At 52.5% G+C, this 22,056-nt stretch overlaps 1 protein-coding gene across 7 annotated transcripts in view; it reads left to right on the top strand.

The window, feature by feature from the left end:
* SCMH1 (Scm polycomb group protein homolog 1) overlaps positions 1–22,056 on the top strand; it is a 60,226-nt gene that overhangs the window by 25,407 nt on the left and 12,763 nt on the right. For 5 of the 7 annotated variants that reach the window (XM_062611382.1, XM_062611379.1, XM_062611381.1 and 2 more), the window contains 5 exons: positions 545–788; positions 15,331–15,563; positions 16,135–16,261; positions 17,248–17,448; positions 18,090–18,275. In XM_062611382.1, the coding sequence (XP_062467366.1) occupies positions 545–788; positions 15,331–15,563; positions 16,135–16,261; positions 17,248–17,448; positions 18,090–18,275 (991 nt within the window). The remainder of the gene's footprint in view (positions 1–544; positions 789–15,330; positions 15,564–16,134; positions 16,262–17,247; positions 17,449–18,089; positions 18,276–22,056) is intronic. The other 2 variants (XM_062611383.1, XM_062611384.1) reach the window with 2 other exon arrangements.

Here is a 22,056-nt window from a genome sequence, read left to right as displayed (position 1 = left end):
CTTTAGTCAGAGAGCTACAGAAGCCTTACTAGAGGCTTGTGCTGTGCTATGGGATGGTTGATGTGGCTTCAGTATGTCTCAGGTGTAAAAGACAAGGAGGAGCAAGCCCCAGATAAGGATGGGTGGCAGATCTCTCACATGTCTAGCAAAGCTGCAGTCTGGGGAAGAATGACAGAGAATGACTCTCATATCTCAGGTTTTCCTGCTCTGAGATAAAAAGGTTAGAGTACCTATAGAGGCTCTTTGGAGTTTATTTCCTGCCTGCACTGCATGGCAGAGGTGTCACAGGCTCCAGTGTTAACATAGCACTGTGTGGGTTTGATCCAGCAGCAGGGTGATGGCAGAGCAGTCAGCAGTGGACTTCATTGCTGCTTGACTTGAAGGGCATGTAGTCATGTAGTTAGGCCAGCACGAGCACACCTAGTTGGGGTTCACGTCCAGCCCGCTAGCTCCCTTCTTGATCTGCTCCTGGAGGGGAGTTTGCTGATGGAGGGGACAGCCCTGGTATATCCTCTTTGAGCACATTTTCGATTTCTCCTTATAGGAACCACCATCTCCATCCCAAAACTTCTTCAAGACAGGTATGAAGCTGGAGGCAGTGGACAGGAAGAACCCTCACTTCATCTGCCCGGCCACCATTGGGGAGGTGAGAGGTTCTGAGGTCCTCATAACATTTGATGGCTGGAGAGGTGCCTTCGATTACTGGTGCCGATATGATTCCCGGGACATCTTTCCCGTAGGCTGGTGCTCGCTGACTGGAGATAATCTGCAGCCCCCTGGAACAAAAGGTAAGGCCCACGTTGTTGCTTAGGTGTCTTCCTCCTCCATTTACCTCTCAAACAGCAGCAAACCAGGCAGAGGCTGGCACCAGGGACATCTGGGTTCCCTGTCTGGCTCTCTTACGCTGCTTCATGCACGGTAAAGGTACAGATGATCCCGTGCAATTGCAGTGTAACAGCCTGGCCTCAAGGTGCTAAGGAGCAGCCATCGATGGAGGTGGGCAGGAGGTGGCTCTCTGAAGAGCTGGAGCTGGTCACCACTGCTGAGGTCTGCTCCTCCTCAGCACCTGCATTGGAGGCTTTCCTACGCCTTTAGAATGCACGTTCCAAGGGAGTTTTCCACATGGGGACCAGGCTATTTGTGGATAAAGTAAGGGAATAACGAGAAGTATGAAGTTGCAGGACTGTTTGTACATGTGGCATGTACATGTGACTGTGCCTGTGGCAGAGACCTTGCTCTGCCTTGTCCTGTGATGTCTGCTTTGAACGTGGGAAGCTCAGGCCTGGTTGGGTTGTACTTGCCTTGTTCCTAGAGCTGTGACTGTTGCTTTGGAAGGGTGCTGAGGAACTTGCAGAGGTCTGAGCATTGGCTGTGGAGGTTTTCAGACGTGTCTTTAGCTTGCTAGCACTGCAGTTGCGTTTAGGACCGGGGAGCTGTCATTGTCCTCATGCTCATCCCTCTGGCATTTGCTGCTTGGCAAACCCAGCACGTGCCTGACAATGGAACGGGAAGGAGAGCAGCCTCTCTGCTGGAGCTGAAGGATTACTTAGGAAAGGCATTTCTCTGATGAGGCTGTTCCTTGTGAAAACCCAGGGTCAGCTTGTGCTGACCCACCAGGCTGGTGCTTCCCTGCTGTCCCTCGGTGTGAGCCAGCCCTGTTCTCTGTGCTGCAAGGCTGGCTCGGGCTCCCCTCGCGCGGGGCTGATTCTGTTCTGGCTGGGAACTGAAAGGTTGTTGCTGTTTATCTTGGATTGCTGCATTTGGCCTTGATGTTCCCAGCCTCTCCCTCGCTTCCTGCTGGTTGTTTGCATTCTGTCCTGCGGGCGCCGCAGAGCTGCTGGGGGCCTCCTAGCTGGGGCTGCACCCCCCCCCTGCACTGCCCTGGGGTCACCCCCAGCATCTCCAAGGTGCTTCTCAGGTACTGCACAAGAGGCTAAGACATGGTTGTGTTGGGTGGGAGCTTTGCTGGCACTAAACTGGAGGTGGAAGGGTTCAGGGGCAAGGTGAAAACGGCTTTCCTAGGGGAAGTGGGAAGACTCATAGCACCCAGCATAGGCAGCATCTCTCCCTGTGCCAGGGCTGTGAGGGAGCAGAGCATCCAGAAGAAGTAACAACCCAGTGTGGGGCAGCACTGTGGTCATTTTGAGCCATCTTGAGAAGCATTTGCTTCCCCACTTTGGCAGGCAGCAGTGACTCCCCCTCTTGCATTGGCTCCACCAGCAGCCACTCTGCAGTTCCCACTCATATACTAAAGTAGTGAACCCCAAAAGTCACATCTCCCACTCCCAGGCAGAGGCTCTCAGGCAGGTTGGTTGTGTTGTTCAAGTCCAGAGACAAGAGCAGGGATTGCAGAGATTGTATGAGCCATGCAGAAATGTCCTGGAGTCAGGATCAGCTTTGGCTTGGTGGTATTTTCCTTTCCTCTCTGTGGCTGCCCCCTCCCTTTCCTGGCCCAGACTTTGCAATTCCCACTTAAACCAAATGAAGGGAGCGCTGGGAACTTTCCTTGTCTGTAATCAAATTCCTCCCTGTTCCTTTACCTCTCAGCCCTGCTTTGGAGGAGGGTTGAGCACAGTCCTCCCAGGACCTGAGAGTGCTGCTCTTGGCAGGGTTGGAGGATGCTTCACCGCAAAGGGATCCCCCTTTCCTCCAGCTCCAGCAAAGCTTCCTTATGTGCCAGCCTGGAGCCTGCAGGACCACGCAGTGGAGTTGGGCAGGTTCCCATTCCCGGTTGGAATTCCACCTAAATCAGGGAGACCTGGGGAGACACACAGGAGGTCAGTGCTACGTGTGGTTATATGAGCTCTGCCAATGGGCACGAGGTGCCTGGAGGAGCTGAGATGTCCTGTGAAGAGTTAACTCCATGGAGACTGATGGTTTCCTGGGGCTGAGCAAAATGAGCTCATGATCAAGGGAAGCAGAACTTCAAAGAGGCCAGGCATGTTTATTTAATGCTGGTAACATAATTCAGCTCTAATCTGTCCCTTCTGCTGCCTGCCAGCAGTGGTGGAGGAGCGCAGGGCTTCTCCAGGCACTTCCCCTCTCCAGCTCTGGGGCCTCCCACTCCTACCAGTGTTTGCTTTGCTGGGCAGGGTGCTGGTGGAGCTGGGGCCCAGCCAGCCCTGCCGAGGGGAGCTTTCCTGAGGACACTTGTGTGTGTGAAGGGAGAAAAGGGAGGTCAAACGGCGAGGAGGAGCAGCTCTGCCTGCCAGGTTGGTAATTCCATGGCTGTCAGATGTGCTCTGTGGTGGCTGGAGGCCAGATGGCTGCAGGCTCCTGGGTATCTCCTACAGCTCCTCTTTGTGCAGCACAGCCTGGAGCTGCAGGGTTCAAATAAACCCATGCTGCAGAGCAGTGTAGCTCCAGGGGTGTCAGCGGTCGGTCCTGCTCCTCTCTGCTCCCCATCAGGCTGGGGTTGGAGGTCAGCTCTGCTGGGCTCCCAGAGCAAGGCAAGATGTGGCAGAGCTTGGCCTGTGCATCCTCAGCCTTCTCATGCCAGCCAGGCAGCAGCTGGGGAAGGCAGGGGGTTAGAACTACATGATCTTAAGTCCTTTTCCAACCTTTCTGTGATTCTATGACTGTCCCAAAGGGAGGAGGTTTCGGTGGCAAAAGCTTCCTCTTGACTTCCCATCCATGCCAGTGCCACACTCGCAGGGCTGTCTCTTAACCAGGAATCAGCACTCCTCACCTGTAGTGTACAGCATCTTGTATGTCTTTTCATGCCACTTACACACATGCTCTTTTACCCTTAAACACATATCCCAGGCTCTTAGAAATAGAAGGTGAGGTGGGTGTCCTATAAAACCAAGTGCTGGTTGGCAGCTTTGAGCTCTGCTCGATGGGCAGACTGTGCTACTGATAGCCCCTGCACTTGCCTTGCACGAGAGATGCTCAGGACTTGTGGGTTCACGTCAGAAATGAAGACAGGGGGTTGGAACTGGATGAGCTTTAAGATCCCTTCCAACCCCAACCAGGCTGGGGTCCTGTGATTAATTCTGCTCAACCATGGTTTGTGCATCACTGCTGGGTGGCAAGGGAGTGCTGTAACCTTAAAAACAAGGATGCAGGGACACAGGCAGCCTGCAGCAACCTGCCCACAAGCACAGGTATGGCTGTCAGTGTTCACAGTAACTCAGAAGGTCCTTGTACCATTCCTTCACTTGCACTGTGCCTTGGCAGGGGGGTTGGACTAAGTGACCTCCAGAGGTCCCGTGCTTGTGATTCTGCGATGCTGAGCTCCTCTGGAGTTCCCTGGTGGGTTCACTGCACCCCTTACATTGATTTCCCACCCCTGTGCATGCTCACAACAACAGAACATTGTGAGGGGTGCTGGGTGCTGAGCGGGGCAGCAGTGAAAGCGTTAAGGCTGGGTGGGCAGAGCTGGGAGCAGCTCCAGCACTGGAATTTGGAGGAGTGGAGTTGCTGCCTTGGCCAAAACCCAGCTGGCGACAAGCCCTGACCGGGATGGGCCCGGGGAGCTGCTGGGGAGGTGATGCAGAGCCTGGCTGGGCCACGGCTGCCAGGCAGCCACAGCAAGGGCAGCACAGAGCCCCGTGCTGCGTGTGGTCCAACAACAGGCATGTCCCTGCGCTGTGTGAGCACACTGCTGCTGTCAGCACACTGCTGCCCGGGCCTGGCTGCCTCCAGAGCCTGCCCCTCCCCTTGCAAAGCCCAAGTGAAGAGTTTTAGATAGTTACCATGGGGATGTGTTGAAGTGGAACTCCCATTTGCTCCTGGACTCGCATCCGCTCCCGACTGTTGCATGTGTTACACAGCCCAGAGGCTGGAGCCTGCCCTCACACGGGTGGGTAAGAGAGGGGCACAAAATGCTGCCCCTGGGTAGGAAGCTGATGAAGTCCTTCATCCCTCAGCACTGCTGCTGCCATGTGATGTGTTGGTTAACTGCTTGGCATCTTCAGATGAAGATGATGGTCATATGCTAGACTTTCTGCCCCCGGGCAAAGGTAACGTGTATTTTATGACTTTATTTCTGCTGTTGCTTGGTTTCTCTTCCTCCGTTGGGGCGAGGACACGGTGATGGGTGGAGGAGCCTCATGAGGAGTAGCTGGCAGGGGAGTGCTCAGGTGAGCTCTGCTTTACAGCTTGAAGGAGATGGAAAAATACTCATTGCTGTCACTTCAGGACTGAGCTGGGAGCTGGGGCTCGTCCATCAGGCCAGGTGATGAATGTTGGCGTTGGGGTGGCTGGAGTTGGGAGCACACGGGTACCGATGGTTGCACAGAGAAGTTCAGCATTTTCTCTTCTAAGTGTGAGTCTAGTGCATGTGCAGTCGTGGTGCTCTTGGAAGAGACCAAGAAATATCCCTTGAGCTGTTTGGAGCACAGAGCTGAGGTGCTTATCCTGGCTTGCGTGTGTGTCCTGGAGTCCAGGTTGGTTGTGGAGGTCTGGGCTCCGTGCTGCAGGAGGGTTTGCTGCTCCCCAAACCCCTTTGGATGCTGATGGTGCCTGTGGCTCAGCACACAGCAGATCTGGCGCTCAGCAGGATCTCGGGCATGTTACAGACCTGGTGTTACTGTGGGATGTCTTGGGGCTGGAAAGAGCCTCCAAGGAGTTGACCTGGGACAGGCAGTTTCCACCATCCTCCAGCCTGTCTTTCATATGAAGCTCATATCCCGTGTCCTTCTTATGAAGTTGTATTCCAGCTTGGCTTTTCCTCATGTGTTTTATTCTGAAGTTGTTCATAACCCACAGATTATGAATCTCTGTATTCAGGACATTTCCTTCCCTTTTCCATCCCACTTCCTGGTCCAAAACAGGGTTTCAGAATCTCAGGGTGTTCCTGAGTCCTGGCAGGACATTTCTACAGGAGCCTCACTGTTGAGACTTCCTCCCTTTGGGTGAGCAGCACTGGGGTCACTGCCCCATTTCTGCAACATCTCTGACCTTCCACTGATGGAACGTGGCACAGGGCTGGGCTGGTGCAGGCTGAAGGCCTCAGTGCTTTCAAGATGGAGTTGGACAAGCTCAAGGAAGGGCAGAGCTCCAGGGCTTTTATTTCTGGGCATTCCAAAGTGTCTGACTCCAGATGTCCTGAGCTGGGGTTACAGCAGGGCTGGTGTCTGCCCCACCATCCTCTGCTGCCAGGTTTGGAAGCAGAGGTAATCAAGCTTAGTGTGCCCAGTGCAATGGTTTAGGTATCTTTAGGAGAGCCACAGGGAGTACAGTTTCCCACCTAGATGGAGTGGTTTAAGCACTTAGGATTAAGAAGCTTCTCTTGGAGGATTTAGGGCTCCACACATTGTTTCTGCCTGTCACCAGCACACACATGCCAGCTGCTGGTGACAGGAGCTCAGCTCCTTAGAAGGAAGCAGCTTCTGCTGGAGGAGCCAGAATGATGGACCAAGGTCTGTAAAAGCTGCCTGTGGTCCATGGGATGGTTGTGGTTGGAGCAGTGGATGCACATGTGGGAGGAATGGGCCCGTTTTGGTGGGATATTTCACAGTGACAATATGGGAGCAAGAGCATGACATCATCTTCTCATCTTCTGGTTTCTTCATGGCTTTGTTCCCTCCCCATGTTTTGGAGAGGGGAAGTGAATGCTGTGGCCCTGCTCTGAAGTGAATGCCCAGCTCTGACCCTGCCTTTGGCAAACGCATCCCTGTTGCCACTGCGTGCAGTTGTATTGACTCTAGGAGCTTCATCCTGAACAGACAGCTTCACTTGTTACAAAGATTGGGCCTTTTGTGGCTTCTCATGGTTCTCCTCTTGATCTTTGATGTTTCTATAATGCCTGAAGAGCTTTAGGAAAGAGCAGAAGGTGGAACAAAGCAACACCCGCAGCCTCCTGGCTCTCTGTGCACTGACAGGTTGGAGGTGTTCTGCTAATATTTACCCAGGAAGCCAAAGCTAAAAATACAGCTTCAGAGATGATCAGAACAAGCAGGAGCCCCAGGAACAGCCCTGAATAGCCTGAATCCAGCAGGAGTGCGGAACCATTCCCAACCTGGGGGTTTGGAAACCCACTGGTAAATAATTCCCATGGCAGAAGATGTGATCAGTCAGTCAATTGTGGTGGTCTCTCATGCTACAGGTTGTCACTGAATGTCTGTCCTTGAGCTACCTGGGTGGAAACAGCAGTGTTGTCATGCTTCCCATGGGCTGGAAATCTGGGAAGAAGCTCATGCCCTGAGTCCTGCTGCTGGTATAAGTCAGGTTGGCTTGGGCATGCTGGAGTCTTACCCAGTCTGCAGGTTGGTTGCTTCCCAAGAGCGTGGCTCTGGGGTTTCCTTGAGGGTTTCCTTGAGGCCTGCTGTGTGGACTGGGCACGTCAGGCATCCCCTCTGTGTGCATGCTCTGTCACCAAACCCCTGCTGTCACCGTTCTGCCGGTGCCCAAGATGTGCTGCAAGGTGCAGTGAACTGCCATGCAGGTGACCCCAGCCTGGCTTTGGGGTAACCAAATGAAGCAGGAGTATTGAAGCTCAGAGTTTTACTTGGTGTTGTTCTGACTGTGCCAGTACACTCTAGCGTTGCCATTCCTTTTGGAACTCCCTGGTTCCTCCTGTTGTCTTTCACTCTCTAGAGCATCCCTCAGGAGCTTCAGTTTCAACCCTGCTGATGCGTTTCTCACACTTCAGCTGCCCAGCTCAGTTCTCATCTCCTTTCTGTAGTGCAGAATTACAACACCCTTACAACAGCTTTATTTTTGCAGTGATGAGACTAATGGGGATGGGGATCACAGCAAGCAAGAACCCAGGTTGTGTTGCAGCCAATTTGGTGTAAAAGGTAGTGGGATGGGGACGGGAGGAAAACTGCTGGTTTGGGATATGGAGAGGGTGATTGCTGACAAATTTAGCATGTGCCTTTGAACCATATGCCTTGGTAGGCTCATTGCAGCTCCTTGTTGCCTGGCCTGGTAGCTGGGCTGATAGGAGAGACTCTGCTCCAGGCAGGCTGGGGGGGCTCCGTGCTCTGGTTGTACCTGCAAAGGAGCATCCAGGTGGCCTTGCAGAACCGGACCCAGGCTTCAGCTGTCTGAGCACTGGAGAAATAACAAACTGATGGTGACACATGGTACCAAGGCCACCAGGTTTGTCCAGACAGGCTGAAAAGGTTGCTGGATGCTGGCTCCTACAAGCGAGTGTCTCTCCAGGGGTGATGAGGACAGGACACTCTGCATAGAAGAACTAACACACACTGCTGCTGCAGTAAGGGCTGGAATTCTGTTGAGGGCTTCCCCTGCAATCCAGATCTGCACAGTCAATCCCTCAAACCAGCCTCACTGTCCAAAGCAGCCATTTTTCTCTGCAGTGTAAATGTCTGTGCCAGGGCCATTCCCAGCATGGTCTTTCTGCTCCTTTGCATTGCCTTTTGGGAGCTGGAAGAGGGGATGGAAGGGAAAAGAGGGGCTGAAGAAGCAGGAATGTCCTTGCTCCAGAGTTACAATTGGCAGTGGGAGATGTTTATGGCTGGTTGTGCAGATGTTCCACAGCAAACATGCTGGGAGATGGGGGGCTTGTGAGGTGCTATTTGGGAAGAAGTTTGCTTGGCTGCTCCAGTGGTGGCAGGCATGATGCTGCTTTCCCTTACACTAATGCCACCCTTGGCAGTATTAGCTATAAAATATCCATAACTAAATTTACCCATTCATTTTATTACTACCCAGTAGATACAAAGCAGTTAAACTTTCTTGTATGGGAGAGAAATTGAGACCTGGGGTTTGGGACTGAGTCAGTCTGTGTGCTCAGCACTAAACTGAAAGTGATTTTTGCTGAGGCCAACAGTTTGGGCACCTTTGCTCTTCCCAGGCTGTCACTGCCTTTGTTTCTCATCAGGAGCCAGTCACTCATCCCTGTTTATTTTGCCATCAGCAGGATGGGGACAGTGCTGAGCCCAAGGGATTCTGGTGAATGAAGGTATTGTGTGGCACGTCCGTGACACTTTGTGCCAGTCTCAAAGTGCTTCCCCCTGCATTGAGGAGTAGCTGCACACGGGTGTTTATACCCTGAAAAGCATCAGTAACTGCTAAGCAATGATAAGAGTCTCTGAAGTGATGCTGGAAACCAGTTAAGACCTTAAAAGGTGGTTTATGTTGTGTGTGGAGCAGAAGAGCCGAGGCAGTGTGAAGGAGCTCTTAAAAACTCAACCTGATCCAAGTGTTTTCCTAATGGGCTCAGGAAAGGGTGGCTCTGGGTTGAGGCAGAGCTTAGCCCTGACTGGAGCTATCCCTGGAAAGGCTGGGACTCTGGAACTGAGAATCCAGGGATCATCTGCAGGTTTGGGGGCTTCTTGCTTGATTTTCAACCAGAGCAATGAGGATTTCTGTTCTGGCCTCTGCTGGTTTTGAGCTGATGTTCTTGTGCAGTGAATGTTACAGCCCACGTTCTCCCTCCTGAAGGAGCACCAGGCAGCTCAGAACCCATCATTTGGCATCTGAAGGTAGGAGTGGTTTTCTCCACACTCTTTACTTTTCCTTTCCCAGAATGCTGGGAGGGCTGGAGCACCTCTGCTCTGGAGACAGGCTGTGGTTTGGGACGCACAAGGAGTGCTGCCTCATGAGGCTTGTGCAGAAGCAGCAGCACTTGCTGGTATCTCGGTGCCTCTTGGAGACTTTTTCCCTTATTTATTTTAGTTTTGTAAAGAAAAGAACCTTAAAAACACTACAGTTTGTGCCTGGGGGATGTGCAGTGACAGCTGCAGTGCTCAGAGCTCATCTGAGCACTGGTGGAAGGAAAGTGCTGCTCCAGAGCCTGCAGATTTCGAAGCCTTTAAGAAACGGGACACTCATGTTGGGTGTTCAGAGCCTTTCTCAGGTGCAACAAACACCTAAGACATTGCTTTAGCTTTAAATAGCTGCTGTTCTTCCTGTGCCTGTGGACGTCCTGGCCCAAAACACACATTAAAATCCACGCTGCATGTCAGGATGAGCAGGACACAGTTTCAGGGACAGTTTCATGTGCGTGCTGTCGTGTACCTGCTGGGCAGTGAGGTCTGAGAGGGGAGCAGGAGATAAAACACCTCATGACTTCCAGTGAAGGCAGCAGCAAGTTTCAGTAGCCAAAAGCTGAAAGTAGATAAATCCTGTGGAAAAAGAAAGTGCATTTTGGGGAGTTAATGGCATGAGAACATCTCAAACATGCTGAACCATGCAGTGCTTGCTCCTCTTGCTGCGTTACTGTATTAGATAGATCTGATCCTTCGGCATTAACTCAAGCAGATGTTGGAGGCTGGAGAGCAGGAATCCCTGCAGGAATTACTGAATTATCAGTATAATTGCATTCTGGCTTTAAAATCCAGGATTTGGTGGATTATTCTTTATCCCTGTCCTTGCAAGGAGCCCATGTCTCCACACTTGCCCTTTTCTCCTGCATTATGTCTGTCATGCCTGCTGAGAGCTCAGGACATGCCACATCTTGAGCCTTCCCAGTGCCTGTATTTGTGTCCCAGCCATGCACATGATGGCCAGTGATGATGGGCTCTGCTTTGGGGAGAATCCAGAGGTTTGAAGCTTTCACAACTTGCTCTTGGACAGGCGCTGAGCTCTGGTTCCTGTCCAGCTCCAGCCATCAGGATGTCATGGTTTGAGCTGCTGCATCCAGGGAAGGATTCAGCCAGATCTCAACAAGCTTTCCAAGCTCTGGCAGATTTGCTTATATCCAGTGTGTCTCTAATGCACCTCTTTAAGTCATGCTTCTGACCATGCAATGCTGAAGATGGGATGGGGGACACCTGGAGCACCCAAGAGCCACCGTATGTGTGGCCTACAGTGTTCTTCATAGGTGCTTTAAATGGATAGGAATGGCGTGTTCAGGCTTCTCAGAAACCACCCCTTTTGCTTCAGGACACTGTAGTGGTCATCACTGGTACCTAGAGATAAAGGAGGTGAGCTATGGCTGCATCTGAGGGTACCGTACCCTTGGCATGTAAAATGGAGATCTGGGGGTTTGTGGTCCAGCAGCTGCTGGTGTATGTGGAATAATTGGTGTAGCAGAGAGAAAGGTAGGAAATGTTCTCCATCTTCAACTCCATATTTTCCTACGTTTTGGCTTTGTATTCTTACCCCAAGGATATAATTTTGTCTTCTTCAGACTGTGATAAGCCTGAGATAAGCTGATGAGTTTCTAGTACTGGCTGACACTCAAAGCGTGGATGTCAACTTCACAGTCTTCTGTATGTAACAGTGAGTCCCAGTGCCATGTGTCAACTGGTGAGGGATGTGTTGGTGTTAGGAAATGGGCCCTGAAGTCTTCTCTGTCAGGTCCCTTTGTTTGTGCAGGAAGCTCAGAACTCTGGCTTAAACTAATCCCTTAGTGACTGAGAGCCCAGTCTGTGGTGCCCAGCTTTCCTTTTGCTCTAAGTTCAGCAGTGTTTGATCCTGCACCTTTAGGGTGATGTTTCTCACTGCAGCCAAACTGATCTGGCACCAGCCAGCCCAAAAAGGAGCCAGCCCATTCCTCCAGATACACCCTTATGCTGGATGCTGGCAGTAGAAAACTTTGATGAGGTTTCCGTCCATTACTGGGCTGAAATGATGAGTTAGGAGTTCAGATCACAGAATAGTTGCGGTCAGAAGGGATCTCTGGAGGTCGCATGGCCCAACTTGTTGCTAAAGCAAGGCCAGCTTTGGAGTTGTGCTAGGTTGCTCAGAGCTCATGTGAGCACCAAAGCTGTGGGGCAGAGATGCTGCTTTTCTCAGTGACAGCAAACCACTGGGCTTTGTAAGGTTTTTGGCTCCTTAGCGTGGCTCACCACAGGGTGAAGACTGGTCCAAGGAAGATGAAGGTGAGGATGTCTCTGGCAGATGCTCATTGTTGGGCAGGCACTGTCTCCAGCTGAATAAGATGCAGTAAACTGGAGCTTTTGGCAGTTACCAGGTACATGGGTGATGCTTTGCAGTGGGGAGGTGAGCCCATGTCCTGGGCAGGGCTGTTACCAGTGCTAGAGCTCAGAGGGGGTTGAGGTGGGTGCGAGCAGGGCTGAGCGCTCTGCACTGCTCCCTGTGTAACCCTGAGCTTCTTGACCACATCCCAGTAACATCAGGGCTAAAATCCTGAAGGAGAATTAACAGGCACCTGGCAAAAACTTCAGGCTCCTTTGGGAAGCATCCGGTCCCTGGAAGTGGTTCTGGTGCTATAACAATAATATAGCCATCCAGAGGGAGCTGGGCAGGCTGGAGAGATGGGTGTCTGTGAACCTCATGGAGTTCAACAAGGGCAGGAGCAGCGTCCTGCCCCTGGGTCAGGCAATCCCCAGCACAGCCACAGGCTGGGGGAGATGGGATGGAGCAGCCTAAGGAGGAGCAATGTGTTGGTCAATGAGAAGCTCCCCATGACCCGGCTTCAGTGTGAGCTTGAGCCCAGAACTCCCCCGTGTGCTGGGCTGCACCCCCAGAGCGTGAGCAGCAGCTCAGGGAGGGGATCCTGCCCCTCTGCTGCTCTCTGGGGAGATTCCCCCCTGCAGCCCTGATCCAGCTCTGGGTCAACAACATAAAGGGGCTCCAGGAAAGCTGGAGAGGGGCTTTGGACCAGGGCCTGTAGGGACAGGCCAAGGGGAATGGCTTTAACCTGCCAGAGGGGAGACTGAGATGAGCTCTTAGGCAGAAGCTCTTCCCTGGGAGGGTGCTGAGGCGCTGGCACAGGGTGCCCAGAGAAGCTGTGGCTGCCCCATCCCTGTCAGTGTTCAAGGCCAGGTTGGACACAGGGGCTTGGAGCAAGCTGCTCCAGTGGAAGGGGTCCCTGCCCGTGGCAGGGGTTGGAGCTGGAGGAGCTTTAAGGTCCCTTCCAGTGCTGACTGTTCTATGACCTGATACAGAACACTATATCATTTGGAAATAAAATTAAACCAAGAAACTGAAGGCACCAGAAGCCTCCCCTTGCCCCTGACCAAGCAGAACAGGGTCATTTGCTAGATGCACCATGCACCCTGTTGTTTGCGCTGGTGCCAGGTGAGGTTAGGATGGGTGTAAACCACTTGAGGACATTCTGCACTTCACTGCTAGTGCAGGTTACTCCTAGCAACCCCCAGGAGCTCGGTATGGCAGGGCAGGGAGGGCCGAGTTCTCCATCCCATACACTGTGTGGAGGCATACGCAGGGTTTGCTGGGGGCAGTGGTTGATGGCAGCCCCACAAGGAAGAGGAGGAGGAAGAGGGCTGCTTGGTGTTCCTGGCCCTTATCTGCAGCACCAGGTGACCTCTGTGTCCTAAACATGGCCTTGCTGTGACCATGAGCTGGCTCAGCTCAGCTCCTACCCCTTGGCACATCCCAAGGCAGGAATGCCCACGTAGCTGGAGGCTGGGAGTCCCAGTGGCTCCTGGGGGCTGGCCAGCGTGTCAGCCCACGTGAAGTTTGTCAGGTAACACCAGGGCTGGTTTGGAGGTGCCCAAAGGAACCAGTGCTCAGGTTTCCTCCGACCTGGCAGCCAGGTTCATGTCCAGGAGAGCACAGGGTTAGAGCTGGAGTCAGACCTGTGCAGCAAAGCAGGATCATCCACCCCCAGTGGTTCGTTCACATTAAGGCCAAAATGAGCTGCCACTGATGGGACCTTACACACACCTTGTACACACCTTGTACACACTTTACACACGCCTTACACATGCCTTACACACACTTTATACACACCTTACACACACCTCCCCATAGCAGCCATGCCACCCGCTTGGGCTGCACTCTGGTTGGCGCTGAAGCACTTAACAGAGCCCTCAGCTCGCTGCCCCATCCCTGCAGTGTCTTCTGCCCCCAGGCTGGCTCACTGCTGTCACCTCACAGCCCAGTGATCTTCTCCAGGCCTCTGGAAAGCTGCACCCAGCTCCATTGACTACCCCTGAGCTGTCGGCAGCAAACTGAGTCTTTGTGCCAGGGGAGTGAGTCCCTGCTCACAGTCACTGCTTGTAAACCCTCCTTAGGAAAGCTTTCACAATCTCGTTACATGCCCACAGTCGTGCTGCCATCAGGGCTGTGCATCAGCCTGATGCCATCCTGGTGTCAGCCTTTCACTGCTTCCTTGGGCAAGATTTTCTCCTTCACTTTAAAGACCCTTGCTTTGAAAGTGGGGGTTTGTGACATTCAGAGCCCCCACGTTGAATACACAGCAAGGTTTCCAGCTTGGAGACACAAGACATCCTGATGCTCACTGTACATGTTTCAAAATGGAACTGTTGGAACAAGCCCAGAGGAGGCCACGAGGATGCTCAGGGGCTGGAGCACCTCCCGTATAAAGAGACAGTTGGGGCTGTTCAGCCTGGAGAAGAGAAGCTGCGTGGAGACCTCAGAGCAGGTTCCAGTATCTGAAGGGGGGCTATAGGATGCTGGGGAGGGACTCTTCATTAGGGACTGTAGGGATAGGACAAGGGGTAACGGGTTAAAACTTAACCAGGGGAAGTTTAGATTGGCTATAAGGAAGAAGTTCTTTACTGTGAGGGTGGTGAGGCACTGGAATGGGTTGCCCAGGGAAGTTGTGAATGCTCCATCCCTGGCAGTGTTCAAGGCCAGGTTGGACAGAGCTTTGGGTGAGATGGTTTAGTGTGAGGTGTCCCTGCCCATGGCAGGGGGGTTGGAACTGGATGATCTTAAGGTCCTTTCCAACACAAACTATGCTATGATTCTATAAAACCTGGGAGGGTTTGGGTTTGTTTCCTTTTAGCAGGAGTTTAAAGGGAATACTGGTCCACCGAGCTGGGCCAGCTCACCTCCAGCCTTTAGCAGGACTTGGGAGAGATGAATGACCAAATTCAGAGGATTTGTGGACCAGAAACCTGGTTTTGTCATGGCAAGCATGAGAACATAAGAAGGAGCAGAGCCTGTGCTGGCACCTCCTTACCTCTGGCTGTGTGGGAGAGGAGCAGGACAGCAGATCCAGCTGAGATGAGCTGATACTCAGGGACAGGATTCCAGTCCTTGAGGGCATCAGGGATGGAGCTGGTACCATCACTGCATTCACTGGTCCTTTAGGGACAGAGCAAATGGGATTTCTGCCTTGGGAGAGGGGATTTCCAGCACAACACTGGCTCTGGGACTGTCAGGCAGGTCTTGACTGGTCCTTCCCCTAGGAATGCTTTCCATGCGTTCTACGTGGTCGCTGGCAGGTCACCACTCGCAGCAGGAAGAGGTGTAGGTGCCAGATATTTTCAGGAAGGAAGGTATGGCTGAGAGCATGATCCTTCAGGAGCTCAGCCCAGCCACGTCCCACAGCTCGAGCGCTGAAGCAGGATCAGTGCCTTTGGTTTTTATCCTGGCTTGCAGAGCTGGAGCCTCCGTCCAGGGGGCTGCGAACGCTCCAGGTTCTCCCATGTGACGCTGTATAAAGATGGAGGCTGCTCTTGTTTTCATTCTCGCCTGATTTAATTCTATTTGCTTTTTCTCTTTTTATTTCAGTTGTGATTCCAAAGAGCCCTTTACCTGCCTCCGAAGTAAACTCGGAGAAACCTAGCATGCACAGTAGCACAAAGACTGGTTTGGGGCATCAACAAGGGCAAAGGCGTCGCAAAACAGGGAAGAAGCGTGGTCGAACGACCAAAGCGCTAATCCATCACCCCATGCCTACACCCTCCAAGTCAGTGGAGCCTTTGAAATTCCCCAGAAAGAGAGGCCCCAAGCCTGGCAGTAAGGTAAAAGCTGATGCTGATGCAGGCGGGTGAAAAGCAGGTGCTGCAAGTTCTGCCATGGGATGGTGCATGCGTGTGTTTGTGCACGTTTGTCTCAGCCTCTGGCTGTATGACTGCAGCAAGTAGGAGACCAGAGGGGTATGTGGGCTGGGAGTATCCCTCAGAGTCCGGCCCCAGAGCTGTAGAGAATGTCTGTGTCCTAAAGATCATTTCCATCCAGAAACTCTGTCTTTGGAGCTGCATTAGCTGTGAAGGTAGCATGGCAGATGCTGTGATCACGACAGGATGGCCGAACGGTGGAATAAGCTCTTGGGTCCATCGTGTGTAGTTAGTCTGTAGCTGGTCTGAGTCAAGCAAAGGTGGCAGATCTCAGGCTTGTTATTTTGTCAGGATTGTGGTGTATAAAATGCACACCTACTGATTACTAGGCTCTTCAGACTCCCCGTCATCACCATCAGAAGTGTGTCATGTTCCACAGTGCCTTGTCTGTTGGATGCAGAGGAGAGAGTGTAGTGATCATGGGTAGTAAAGGAGAGCAGGGGTAAAAGGAGAAATATCTCCTCTTTTTCTGCAGAGGAAACCTAGGACATTGCTGAACCCAGCACCCACCTCTCCAACCACCAGTACCCCAGAACCAGACACAAGCACTGTGCCCCAGGACGCTGCTACAGTCCCCAGCTCTGCCATGCAGGCTCCCACAGGTAAGGGTCTTGAACCACATTCTCCACGTTAGGAGCTGCATTGGTCAGAAAGCGACACACTGAGGTGCTCCTGTTCCTTCCTAAACTTGGAACCAGCAGCCATTGGAATTCCTGAAAGGCTGGCCTGAGATGGAAGGGAGGAAAAGAGAGCCCAGGGGTTCATTTCTCTCTCTGTTTTGGAACTAACGAAGCTGTAGGAAGACTGTAAGTCCATCTCTCCAGTGCAGGGATCCCTTTTTCTGCATGCTCATGGTGACTCTGCAGCTCTCAAAGGGCTCTTTTCATGGCCCATCAGGCCCAGAGGCAGTTTGGTGTGCAGCATCTCTTGTGAGCCCAGGGTGTGAGCTCTCCCAGACCGTGCCAGGCATGGCTGCTGACCCTACAGCAGGATGCAGAACAAGTGCTGAGCAGCAGTGGCCGTGATCTGTTCAGCTTCAGGATGTCCAGGCAAACAGGGACAGGAGGGAGCAGGGGAGGAGCAGGAGTGGCAATGCAGCGTGTATGCTCTGCTACAGCTGTGAGATGCACTGAAGATGAATCTGGGCAGGAAAGCCTAGTGCAAAGCTGCTGTGTGTATGGTTGGTCAAGCACTGGATAGGCTGAGCCCTCTGTTTCCACAGTGAGTGGCCAGTTTTCAGAGAACCCTAAAGAGCAGGGGCTGCACTCCTTCATCTCCTTTGTCATCACAGCCACCTTCCCTGGCTGGCACAGGAGCCCCTTTGCAACCTGTCTTTGGGAGCCTGGCTGCAGGGGAGAGTGTAGGAGGGACAGGGACAGTGTGGAAGAAGAGTGAGAGGCAGGAAGACTTTGGATTGCCCTCTGTAAGTGGCTCCGCTGTTAGGATGCAGACAGGCAGTTGCGGTGGATTCCCCTTTGCGAGCGATTTGACAGTCTTAAGATCTCAGCATCTCTCATGTTGGATTTTAGGCATCTGTTTCTTGCTTTCTTGAGTGGGTTAATGGCAAACACGTTTCTCATCTTGGCAGTTTGCATTTACTTGAACAAGAACGGCAGCACTGGGCCCCACCTAGACAAGAAGAAAGTTCAGCAGCTGCCGGACCATTTTGGACCTGCTCGAGCTTCTGTTGTCCTGCAGCAAGCAGTACAGGCCTGCATTGATTGTGCTTATCATCAGAAAACAGTCTTCTCCTTCTTAAAGCAAGGCCACGGGGGAGAGGTCATCTCAGGTGAGAACTGGCCTGCAGCACTTTGCCTTCGGAGATGTCATTGCAAGAATTCACTCGTTGGAAGATGCCTCTCCTGAAGCCTGGTGCAGTCATGGGCCAGGGGCAGACAGAAGAGCTCTGTCTTCACTTTCTTGCCAAACACCTGTGCCAGTGAAGCAGCAGCTGGTGGCTGACCCAGAGCAGTTTAGTGTGGCCTCTGGGCACAAGTGCTGGAGAAGGCAGTGTGTGGCCCTGCCATCGGCCTGGGCAGCATTAACACTTCACCCTCCATCTCCCAGCCCTGCCCGAGCCCCGGGAGGAGGCAGAACGGGTGGGAATGTCAGCACGGACCTGGAGACAGGCAATGCCCAGGGTGTCATCCTGTTTTAAGCCCTGGATACAGGGCGTGCAGGCCCCTCTTTGAACGCCTTCCTATGCCCTGGAACGCAACTTCCCAGCGCTGCAGCCCCATCCCTGCTGCTGGGTGCAGCAGACTGGTTTTAGCCTGTCCCAGCGCTCAGCCCCGGGAAGGCAGTGGCTTTTGTTTGCTCTAGTCTAGACCAGCGATGCTGAGATACAGAAGCTGGCTGTGCAGCCCTGGGCGTAGCCTCCTGCCTTTGCTGGGGGTTTACGTGTTGGGCTCTGTTTGTTTCTGTCTCCAGCTGTGTTTGATCGGGAACAGCACACTCTGAACCTGCCAGCAGTAAACAGTATCACCTACGTCCTCCGCTTCCTGGAGAAGCTCTGCCACAATCTTCGCAGTGACAACCTCTTTGGGAACCAGCCTTTCACTCAGAACAGCCACATGCAGCGCTCACACGAGTACGACCACGACAGGTATCTACCAGGTAGGAGCTGGGGGGGGTTGGCGTTGTAGGGACCCTCAGGTGCCCCGTGTCTTAACGCAGAGTTGATGTCAGGAGGCAGGCTGAGCGTCAGAGCCCTCCCTGCAGGGTTCATTGCATCACACCTGGTGTCATGCACACAGCCCCAGGGCTCTTTTTTCAGGCAGGGTTCAAGTTGCCATGTTTTCTGCCCGTCGGTCTGATTTCCATCTCTGCCTGTAGGTTTCCGCTCATCCGTGCTGTCTCCTTGTCTCCCCTCCTCTCCTTGTTCCCCCAGCCCTTCCTGCTTCCTGTAATCTGATTAGAGTGACTTCACCCAGTTAGGAATTAAGGTGAAGGACTGTGTGTGAGAAGTCAAAGAGCGATAACATGCATCAGGTAAACTGTAATTAGGAATGGAATTAAAAGCCAGCAGAGCACTTTCCATGCTGGCTGTGAATCCCCTGCCAGCAGACAGCACATCCAGCCCTTGGTGGGAGCATGGCCCGTTCCGGGATGAGGCACGCTCAGCAATCAGAGGCATAGGTGGCTTTGTTTTCCGTGGTATGGAAAGGAACCACCTTTCACCATGGTGAAGCAACACACCCTGGCAAGATATTTCATGCCACAACACAAATCATAAGGCTGCAGGATTGCTCTTAAGCAAATGCAGTGGAAAATAAGACCAGTGTTTTTTCCCCACAGTGCTGTGTAGTGGCAGCAGCCCCTGGGGTGGAAGCTGCCTCCCCAGACTGGCCATGGGGCTTTGGAGGAGCTGCTCCTATAGGAATGCTGGTAGTGGAGAGAATAAAAGCTATCTGCACCCTCTTTAGTAGTTGACAGGTATCTTGTTCTCATCTCCTCTCCTTGCTTCCTCCCCTATCTTTCTGCCCCCAAGTCAGCAAATTGTTTTTTGTGCTGTTTGAGGACTTTCCAAAGTTAATGCTTTGGATAATTAAGGCTCTGGTGAGAAAAGCATAAAAGGATATACACTGATAGAGAACTGTTTAAGGAGAAGCTGCTGAGGGTGAAGCTTAGGGGCCACAGCCTAGTGCTTCATTGCAGCTCACAAAGCACCCAGGCTCAGGGTGGGGGATTAGCAAGAGTCTAAAGAGGACCTTGGAGTGACTGTCCTCTGCTTCCTCCATGGCTGCAGGCTGGAGCAGCAGTGCCAGGAGCAGGGAGCTGTGCTGTGCTATAGGAAGAGGAGCTATAGGAAGAGGGTTGCTGTGGCAAGTACAGGAGCAGCATGTCTGGTTCCTGGGACAAGAGGTTACCAGGGAACCCTCAGAAGAAATCCGTGTGTTCCAGTGGGGAATTATCCTGTGGTCATGAGACAGAGCACAACCAGAATGGGAGGACTAGGACTGGATCTGGGCATGGTAGCAGGCTTGGATGGGCAAGGTCCTGTCGCTCACACACGTGGCTTCGAGCCCCCATGAGATGTCAGTGATGTCTGTGCTGGGCTGCCTGGCAGGGTGGGAAGGTTTAAAGAGCAAAGTCAGAATCCAGGGCAGCTCAGAGCACCAGATATGACATGATACCGAGACCATCCCTTCCTGAACTTGCCCTTAGAGTGTCTGCAGGGATTAAAGGAAGATTAACCACAGTCCAGGGAAGCGGTAACACCTAGTGCTGTAGCTCATACTGATGTCTCAGGGATTGCTGGGCATCTGAACATTAGCACCTTTCTCAGGCACCTGAAGAAGGTGATAAACGTTGTTATCTACACATTCCTGCGGCTTCTGCTGGGGGGTTATGGCTGGTGATGGAAGAATGAGGATGTGGTTGTACATCAGCTTGTATCACACCAAGTGTTGATTGGTGTCACCCTCAGCTCTGTGTGTCCTGCCTTGTTCCCTCTGCAGTGGAGATGCTCGTGTGCCTGAGTGGGGCTGGTTCTTCCAGCAGTCACTGGTTAGGACTGGGAGCTCAGTTCCCAGAACAAACTGGCTTTACAGGAGCACCACTGTGGGTCTGTGGAGAACTCATGGGTGTGCTTGGGGTAGAAGAAGGAAGGTCTGCAGCAGCCCTTAGGTCAGCTGCATCTTGGGATTCTGTCCTGCTACATAAGGCATAACCATGGAAGTAAGGAGAATAGATGGAGTTGTACATCAGGAAACAGTAGGTTTGCAAGGAAGTGGGAAGTTGATTGCTGTGAAGGGGAAGAGGGATGGGCTGTGAGATGATGTGAGCAGGTATATCTGATCTGGAGCCATCGGAAAACCTGGAGGACTGGAGAGACCTGGACCTCTGAGCCTAGGGTCCCGTTACTACAGGCACCACAAAGTGCAGTGTTGCTTTAATGAGCTCTGGAGTGGGGGATTTTGCTTTTCCAGTGGGGTGGAAAATTTTGCTGAATTTTTAGGAGCTATGTTGTAGTTTCCAGCCCAGGTTTACTCTGGGCAATGTGGTATCTGTGTCTCCTTGTCTTTAGCTTGACTTGGTTCTTCTTCTTGTTGTAGCAGTTAGGGAGCAGTTGTATCCTTCCAAGGAGCTCACCTTTTGGCTGCCCTGGGAAGAAGGGCTCTGCTCTCTTCATCTGGTGTTGGTTTGAGTTCAGTGCAGTGCCCAGAGTGGCACTCAGCACGCTGGGGAGGAGCTGCTGTGGACCTGGTGCCACAGCCCTGGCACCTCCATGTTCACAAGAAATGTCCCTGGAAGCCCCTTTTCATTGGTGTGTCCTTGTAGCAGGTGATGATCAAGCCCTCCTGGTCCATACCATCCCTTATTGCCAACTGCAGGTTCCCAGCTCATGGGACAGTGCTTCAGGTGCACATCTGTTTTTTGCTCTGGATTTACCTCCTGTCTGCAGCTCCAGACAATATAGCTTTTTTCTGCATCATTTCAAATGCTGTTTCATCTGGCCTGGTGTGGGGAGGCATCAGCAGCTTCCATCAGTGAATCCCTAAGATTTGTGCCAAAGTGATTGATGAAAATGTTAAAAGACACTGAGCTCCAGAATGATCATCAGGAAGATTCATTGCCAAGTGCTCTGCAGCCTCGTGTTCTCACTCAGTGCTCTACTGCCTGCTCCTCCCCTCACATCAAGTGTTGGTGCATGAACAAGGCTTCTGGTAGTGTTCATGCTCTCGGTCTCAGCTGGTGGATCTCCATATCAGATGCTTTGGTGAGTTCCAGGTGAATGAGATTGATCATTCTTCCTTTGTGTGATAGATCCCTTGTGTTCCCTTGATAAGGAAGCTGTTGGGTCAGGCTCCTCTGATGTGTGCGCCACATGTAATTGCAGTATTTTCCTTACCCTATCATTCAGCACCTCTCACAAGCCTGGCTGCAGCACTGCTGAGGTCAGATGGGAACAGTTTGTCACCAAAATCATTTCTTCACCTTCTGTTTCAAGTGCTCACGCCGTGGTTCCCATCACTCCAGCAGCAGCACCCCGAGTTCTGTTACAGTCTGCTGCAGCAGACTTGGGATTTCATGCGCATCTTCTTTCTTAGGTTACATTTTGGCTTCGGCTGCACCCTCACGTCCCCACTTTGAAAGCATTCAGTTATGTGACTTCCACGTCTTAGGCAAGGGTGTGTATTTTTGTTCCTGTCCTGTTTCTTGTATCACTGCCCCTGTGTTAAGCATGGCTGTGACTGGAAGTGAAGGGGGGGATTTGCTTTACTGGTTTGCTTTACTGGTGGGTGTCACCAGGCACTGACACTTGAGCTGGTTGTGTAGACACGCTCGTCACTCAGGGAGCAGGTACCAGAGCAGCCAGGGCAAGTCACAGCATCCTAAAGGAGCCTGGACTTTGCCTTGATGCGATGAGGTGAGCAGACGCTCACTGTCTGTG

The sequence above is a fragment of the Pezoporus occidentalis genome, unplaced genomic scaffold (assembly GCF_034315485.1).
Source record: "Pezoporus occidentalis ecotype Australia unplaced genomic scaffold, CSIRO_AGI_Poc_V1 ctg153, whole genome shotgun sequence".
NCBI classification, from domain to species: Eukaryota; Metazoa; Chordata; class Aves; order Psittaciformes; family Psittacidae; genus Pezoporus; species Pezoporus occidentalis.
The sequence above is the reverse complement of the archived record's forward strand: the minus strand, read 5'-3'. Positions and strand labels throughout refer to the sequence as shown.